Source organism: Chrysemys picta, chromosome 4 (assembly GCF_011386835.1).
Source record: "Chrysemys picta bellii isolate R12L10 chromosome 4, ASM1138683v2, whole genome shotgun sequence".
Taxonomy (NCBI): Eukaryota; Metazoa; Chordata; order Testudines; family Emydidae; genus Chrysemys; species Chrysemys picta.
In genome coordinates, this window is record NC_088794.1 from 85,092,530 (window position 1) to 85,101,019 (window position 8,490).

General features: G+C 43.1%; 1 protein-coding gene across 15 annotated transcripts in view; it reads left to right on the plus strand.

Moving 5' to 3' along the window:
• The window catches only part of FUT8 (fucosyltransferase 8), a 246,741-nt gene extending 238,661 nt beyond the window's left edge, over positions 1-8,080 (plus strand). For all 15 annotated transcript variants that reach the window (XM_065595255.1, XM_065595262.1, XM_065595266.1 and 12 more), the window contains one exon: positions 7,007-8,080. In XM_065595255.1, the coding sequence (XP_065451327.1) occupies positions 7,007-7,324 (318 nt within the window). In that variant the 3' untranslated portion in view covers positions 7,325-8,080. The remainder of the gene's footprint in view (positions 1-7,006) is intronic.
• The last annotated feature ends 410 nt before the right edge of the window (positions 8,081-8,490 follow it).

Consider the following 8,490-nt stretch of genomic DNA (forward strand, 5'->3'; position numbering starts at 1 on the left):
GTGGAAAGGTTTGCTTCTGCTACTAAGGTATTATAATTGACAAAATGGTATGGCCATTTATTTCAATATTTGTTTAAATGGCAGTTTTATACTGCAGCAAATGTCAACTTTCACTGTCAAGCATGAGGTTTTGCAGGATGATCTTGCAAGAAGACATTATTAGTCCTTTTCAGCAAATTGATTCTTCCAGTCTACACTGTAGGGCTACTGATTTTACAATTGCTAACATGCTGGAAATATCAAAAACATTTAATTCATTTATAAAGGGAACAGACTTTCATATAAAATGGTTGAGCATCTCCTGTAGATGCTGATACTTGAGAGTAATGGTTGGTAAATGTGGGAACTGAGGACCATGTTGCTGTTCTACAAATTTCAATGATTGCAACTCTGCTGAAGCAGGCTGCTAAGGTAGCTTGGGCTCTGGTAGAATGAGCAATCACCCTACTTGATAGTTGTAATTTATTGATGATGTAAGAAATCTTGATATACGATCCATTTGGATAATATTGTAGAGGAGATTGGTCTACCTTTTGATGCATTCCCATATGCTATGAAGAGTCTAGGAGATTTTCTGAATGATCTTTTTCTACTAAGATAGTACAACAGGGCTCTTCTGATGTCTAGAGTATGTAACTTTGTCTTGTCTGGGGATGAGCAAGGCCTGGAAATAAATACAGGTATGTGTATATTTGATTAATATGAAAGAGCAAGATCATTTTAGGGATAAATCTAGGGTGAGGTTGTATAGTTACCCTATCTGCATGGAATATTGTATTTGGTGGGTTAGACATGAACGCCTAGATCTCTCTCACTTTATGCGCAGAAATGATTGCCACCAGAAATGCCACTTTGCTTGATAAATGATGGAGGGAGCAAGATGACAGAGGCTCAAATGGAAGCTTCATAAATGAAGGAGGGACTAAGTTTAAGTCCCAAGAAAATTGTATTTGTATTATTGGTGGATACATGTGCAATAGCCCATAAGAAATCTTTTGATTTCTCATAAGTTGTATGAGAAAACACCAAAGAACCTTGAATAGGAGGATAAAAGGCTGCCAGGTGAACTTTGTTCGAGTTCAATGAAAGTCTTGACTGTTTTAGCAATAGAAGATAGTCCAGGATTAATGGAGTAGATGCCTGAAGAGGATCAGATTGTTTTGACTGCATTCATAGGAAAAACGTTCCCAAATACACTTTCCTAGTCTGGACTTCATGGGAACATTGAATAATGTTAACCAGAGAGTCTCCTGGCTGTGAGGTGAAGAGACATTGGCTCCAGATGGAGTCTGTGTCCTGAGTCTGGAGTGATTAAGTCCAGTAGAAATGGGAGAGCTATGAACTGATGATTGGAGAGATACCAAAACTGACACGGCCATGCTGGGGCCACAAGGATCATGAGGCCTGTCCTGCTTCACTTTACTTAGAAACCTGAGAATTAAAGGAAAAGCAGAAAATGCATAGCCCAGGTGATGTGACTAGGAGATTAGAAATTCATCTGCTAGAGCACCCTTACTCTGACCCCCTCAAGAGCAAAACAGAGGGTGGTTTTTTAGATCTGTTTTCAGAAATCTGTTTTTGGAAATCCCTATGTTTGGAAGATGTGTTTCAGCACTGACTCCTTTAGAGACCATTTATGAGTCGATCAGCTTTTCCTGCTTAGTTGATCTGCCAGAGCATTTTATTCCCCTGGGACATGTATCACTATGAGATCTATGCAATGATTGATGCATCATTCCCAGAACAGAATGGCTTCTTGACAAAGGAGTCTGATTTTGCTCCTCCCCGGCTTTGGAGTTGTCAAAATCTGCACAGCTTGGTTTCTCAACAGTGATAGGAATGATTTTCAAGTGAAACAAATCACTCTGAGCTTCAACATATTTATATGAGCTGATCGATCTGCAGAGTTCGATAGGTCATACATCTGGAATTGACCCAGCTCCACACTCCATCAGCTTGTGGATCCATCTGGTGACTAATATCTGGGTGGGAGATACATCTACAAACATTGTCTGTCTCTAACCACCAACAGAGGGACAAGAGATTTGACCGAGGGATCATGACTTGCCAGTTCATGCTGTAAGTGATTGGATGATAAACTGGTCTGATCCAAGAATTAAGAGGCCTCAGTCTCAATCTGGCAAAAGGCATCACTTGGAGTCTAGGAGAGTTGGAGTTAGCGTCACCTGGAGTCTAGGAGTCTAGTGTTGGTACGGCTTTAGTTGAGATTTCTTTAGATTCATTTTCAGTCCTAAGTCTGATTCTGTGCCAGTAAGTCTCAAACTTTTTTTACTGGCGACCCCTTTCACATTGCAAGCCTCTGAGTCTGACCCCCCTTATCAATTAAACACACTGTTTAATATATTTAACGCCATTATAAATGCTGGAAGCAAGCGGAGTTTGGGGTGGAGGTTGACAGCTCACGACCCCCCGTGTAATGACCTCGTGACCCCCTGAGGGGTCCTGACCCCCAGTTTGAGAACCCCAATCTAGCCCCTGGGTCTGCAGAGTGTAAGGTAGCTTGAAGAGAAGTTCTGATGGTGAGATGATCCTCTGACCAAATTGATTTAAACTCCTCTATTAAGTCAGGAGGTACCTTGTTGGAAGAAATAACTCTGCTTTGTCCCACTGAATATAATTTTATTTGGTCACCATGGCTAAGTAGTTTTGTGATTCTAACTTTAAGCCAAGCCAGGGCATCTACTTTCTACCCAAAGAGATCTAATTTTTTTTTATCTTTATCTCAAGGGGCAGATGTGTACACTTGTTTGGATTGTTCATTCACTGCAGTGACAACAAGATGAAGGAGGGTGATGGATGTGAATAGAAATATTCAAATCCCAAAGGGGAGAACCTGATACTTTCACTCAGCTCTTTCTGAAGTTGCTGAAATAGATGCTGGAAGGGCTAGTCTAGTCTGTGGACAGTTGTAAAATATTAAGTAAGTTGCATGTCCTTGGAACTAACTCCAAAGGAAGTTCTAGAGCCTCTGACATTCTTGTTAAGAATGCCTGATATATTTTAAACTCATCTCCCCATGAAGGTGCAGCAGTTTAACTTGGTGTAGAGAAATCTGCAGGTGGAGAAGGGTTATCCTGTGTTTCTCCATCCTCTTCCTCAGGTAGAGGTTGAGATTAGGTACTCTTTTGAGGCACCAGAGGAAGAACAGAAATTGGATGGCTAACCTGAAGAGGTACATGAAGGGAAGCCAACTAATTACTTGCTGGTCTTGAATGTTGAGGCCAGGGAGGCAAATAAGGCAATGGCTGAAATCTATATGGATAAGGAGTAAAGTCTGGATCTTAAGAAAGGGCTCTAAGCATAGAGTCAGTGAGGTAATTTTCTCGGTAATAGTCCCTAGCTTGAGAGAGAACTGATGACAATCTGATGATTGGTCCTGAATGGGTGCTTGAGAGGCGGATGAAGAGTCCTGCAAGTGTGGATCTGCACTTGAGGGTGCTACCAGATTTTTTGGAGTAGGCACTTTGACCAGACTATGGGTCCTGGGCTCCAGATAAATTCTCATGACAGGAACCCTGGGATGTTCCCATGAAGTCAGTGATATAGTTGGTAAGAAAAATAATCCAGCAATGGAGACCGTAACTCCAGGGTAACTCTGATGTCATTTCTAAAAGTAGTGATTGAAGACGATTCCTACACTAATTGAGAGGGAGAGGAAGCTGACATGTCCTCCTTATCTGCAGAAAATCACTTTGGCACTCCAGGGGTTAATGAGGTTTCAGGCATCCTCTCAGCCAATACCGAGGGATAAGACTGTGTACATTCCAGTGCCAGAGCCCCTGACCGCACCATGGAATGCGTGTGGTGCAGTTGCTGTACTGAGGACGCCCACGCTGAAGAGTCTGTCCAAGATCTCTTCAAAGTCGGAGCTGTTACAGGGTGAGGATCTGGTGGTGTCACCTTCAGTCTTAATGCTGACCTCCCAGATGCCGTCTTAAGTGGTTCTTTCAGTACCCACTGTCACAGTTCAGAGAAACTGCACCTGTATTTCCACAGGATATATAATCCAACAAGGGCACCCACTCTTAGGCTTCCAGCTCCCCAGACATCACCTCTCTTGGGTGGAGACATGCATTTCTCTCCCTTCTGACCTGGGTATTTCCAGACTGCAGAGTTCCCTGCCCACACTGTGAGTTCCCCAACAAGGGCTCTGGCAGGTCAAACCCCACCAAGATGTTTTTCTGTGATCACAAGTTCATAACAGTTCTTAGCTCAGAATAAGCACCCCCATGAAGCTGAGTCATTCTTTTATGCAGTTTGAGCATCTGATCTTGTCCTCATATAACAGATGATCATCTTTTCTTAGAAACCACACTTAACTTCATCTAGCAAACTGTTTGAGAGTCCTTGGAAGCTCATAACACTTCCCAGGTATTACATTAGCCATGTTTCTCTTCCCTAGAGAGGTTACATACAATCCCACAATATTACACACACATTTGCATTTTTAATACAATACAATACAACTCCTAAGATACTGAAATTTTAATTTAATAAGATTTGTCTAGGATATTGCAGGAAATTGCCTTATCTGTCACACCTTTGGGTCTGTCTGAAGAACTGCTGGAGTAGTCCTTGACTCTCTGGGCAGCAGAAGTGCCTGACAGCTCCAGCCATTGAGTCTTAGTGTAACCTCCCTCATTGCTGGAAGACTCACTGACTGGGTCACCAAATGTAGGTCAGAGACTCCTTGTAACTGTAGTAAGTCAGAGTCTGACTAAGGTGTCACAGGTTTTCCATTAAAAAGATCCTCAATCTATGTTCTCTGGACCTCTGAGTCAGGGCCGGCTCTAGTTTTTTTGCCACCCCAAGCAAAAAAAAAGGGGGGGAGGGGGGAGGGGGGGCAGCCGGACTGTCGAAGCAAAAAAAACCCAAAAACGGCAGCCGCAGGGAGCGCGGTCAAGGCAGCTCGCAGGGGGATGAAGGGTGGTGCCCCCCGCTCCTTCCGTCTGTGGGCAGCCAGGCGCTGCAGCCCACTCGCATCCGGGTGAGAGGGGCTCCCACCTTCGGCCTTGGGGTGCCTCTCCCGGCCGGGCATGTGGAGCCCCCGGGGGCTGCAGGAGGTGCTGGCTCAGCCGCTCCTTTAAAGGCGGCTCGGCCGGGCTGGGCTCAGAGCGGCGCAGGAGGCGGAGGCCGGTGCAGGCGGCGGGGAGTGGCGTGTCCTGGGGAGCCCGGCGGCACGGTGAGCGGCGGGGATTGCTAGTTCCTGCCCCCCCGGGCCGGGATCCATGCTCCTGCAGGGCTGGGCTGGGACTGGTGGAGTGTGGGAGCCGGCCGGGGGCTTCGGAGCTGCGGAATGGCCTGCCAAAGCAAAAAAGAAAAAAAAAAGGACCGGCCGGAATGTGCCACCCCAAGATTAGCCAGAATGCCGCCCCTTATAATGTGCCACCCCAGGCAGGTGCTTTCTCGTCTGGTGCCTGGAGCCGGCCCTGCTCTGAGTGGTCTTCTTAAAAGCTCTAGAGATAGCACACTTTGAGGGGATGTGAGATTCCGGTAAGCAAAAAAGATAATGGTTGTGTCCGTCCATGAGGGAAATAACTTTCCTGCAACAAGGGCAGGACTTGAAGCCTGAAATTGACAAGATAACTGACTAGCCTCACTGACTGCACTAAAGCAACAACTGTCTTTTTTTTCTTTAACTAAGTAGCTAATAATAACTTAGTTAACATCTAAACTCCTGTGCAAGGGGTGCTTCCCCACCATAAGTGAGAGCCACATGCACCGGAACTCGAGGAAGAACTGTCTTTTGTTCAGATTCTGATCTTGGCCATGTGTTGGGATAGCTGGGAGATGGTGATATTTTTATATGAGGTAAAGGAGACAGAACTGGGTGTCATTTGCATGCTATTAGCATGTAGAACATCGTATCTCACAATCCTGCCCAATGGTTTCATGCAGAAGTTAAAAAAGATAGGAGAGAAAATTGAGCTTTGTGGGGTACCAGAGGTGAATGCTCTGGAGGAGAAGGAATGTGGTGGAGTCATTAGCGATTGCAAGAAAGGATTAGAAGTATTTGAGTGCTTTTCCATTATTCCTTACTATGTCGCTGAGATGAAACAGTGGTATTCAGTGATATCAAAAGCCATAGACAGTCCCAGGAGTGTAGGCATGGACATCCTCTGTGGACAGGACAGGTGTCATTCATCAGCACCACCAATGCTGACTCTATTCTAGGACCTGACTTGAAACCTAACTGAGAGTGGTCCAGAATATTGACAGTGGATAAGTAAAGCCCTTGATTAATGTTTTGTTTCAGTAAAAACTCTAAATCCCGGGGGGGATGGGAACACTGATTTTCAAGGTTTTCTATGTAGAGAGATGACACATTTTACTTGTTGCTTTATTTCAAATTATTGTTAAAAGAAAAAAAAGACAAAGCTAAACTGTGATTATTTATAAATCCATGATTTTTTCAGCTTTCATCTCTTTATTGAAAAGTGCAAAGTTTTCATTTTCTTTTTTCCCAAATGTGATGTTAAGAATTCTAACAGCAGAGTTGCATGGTATTTGTTAGCAAGCGTACAGTATTTTTCACATATACCATTTAAAGAACTTGGGAGTTTAAGCTGGACATTCTAGTGCTTGAACTTCTTTTGTGTGCAATGTAGCTATGGGGTGTAGGTTGTTGACTGTTGAATGTTGTGTTGAGTTAGGCCTTGGCTACACTTACCAGCTAGTTCGACGGCTGGAAATCGAAGTTCTGGGTTCGACTTATCGCGTCTAGTCTGGACGCGATAAGTCGAACCCGGAAGTGCTTGCCGTCGACTGCGGTACTCCAGCTCGGCGAGAGGAGTACCGCGGAGTCGACGGGGGAGCCTGCCTGCCGAGTGTGGACCAAGGTAAGTTCGAACTAAGGTACTTCGACTTCAGCTACGTTATTCACGTAGCTGAAGTTGCGTACCTTAGTTCGAATTAGGGGGGTAGTGTAGACCAAGCCTTAGAGACATACCGCACTGATGGTTTCTTTTCTGTTTTTATTTCCAAGGTTTGTCGAGTTGCCTATGAAATCATGCAGACTTTGCATCCAGATGCTTCAGCACATTTCCACTCTTTGGATGATATCTACTATTTTGGAGGACAAAATGCGCACAACCAGATTGCCATTTATGCCCACCATCCACGAACTGCTGATGAAATCCCCATGGAACCTGAAGATATAATTGGTGTGGCTGGAAACCATTGGGATGGTTACTCTAAAGGCATCAATAGGAAATTAGGGAGAACAGGCCTGTACCCATCTTACAAAGTAAAGGAGAAAATCGAGACGGTCAAGTACCCTACATACCCAGAGGCTGACAAATAGAACAAAAGAAGGAGGGTTGTCACTCACTCTTAATTCTAATTGGTTTGAACCAACCAACATACAGAAGGCTTATATGGGATTTGAATTCACATTTTAACATGTAGTTAAAATGAAAGCCTTTAGCATTCAGACTGAATAAGAAGCTTGGAGCAAATGGACAGGCCATTATTTGAACTTTGTGATGAACTTTTTTTTTGTTATATGCACTCTTACACATGCGTGTGCACACATCCTCCCAGGAAAACTGTTGTTTTATACTATTTGTCTCTTTCAAGATTTGTCCCTATCATTAGTCATACGTGAGCTTTGTGCTCTCTTCTTTGCCATTAATTGACTATAATACTCAGACTTACAACACTGCCATATTGTGTAATTTGAGTGACATGAACATATTTTGTATGTACGGAATTTACAACATGGTGCCTATATTTGAAAGATCTGTGACCTTTTCAGAAGAGCCATGCCCAGTTCCACTGATAGGCAAGAATTGATCTTTAACTGGTCTTGTCACGAGCGGTGAACTTGTTCCAACCAACAGATTAAAAAATCAGACTAGATCTTTTTTCTTTACAAGAGTCATTTAAAAGAAACAATTCCATTGATTAGTTCACCTCATTAATAATAAAGGATACATTCAAACAATAAAATATTCACTGTCTGTTAGGAACTTTTGTAAACAATGCCATGAACAGATTCTTTAGTACTGTATGTTTCTGGACATTGTCTTTGATAACAAAAAATAAATTTAAAAAACGAGTAGCTGGAGTTTTATATATTTTTAAATATTCATTGCTCAGTTGAATAACTGCCAATGGGTCACTGTTTCTCAAGGACTTCTACGGAGAATGGATTTCAGCAGAAAGGCTTCAGTGGTTCAGAATTTCTTGTCGATATCTTTTTCTCTAAGTCTCCAACTTTCCATCTTCTCTATTTCTCGTCTGAAATATAAAGTTCTGTTAGGGAATTATAAACATTAATTTATTATTTTGGCATTGAATGCAATCACTTTGAAATGTAAGTAAAATATGACGTATTGCTTATAGTACTTGTCAGCAAATATATCGTTTCAAAAGGTTAAGCTCCTCTGTATCATAGCCAGACTTCCCTTTTGCTCTAGTGTGTTTGAGAGAAATCCTAAAGCTAATGGACTTGTGGGACTAAGCTGG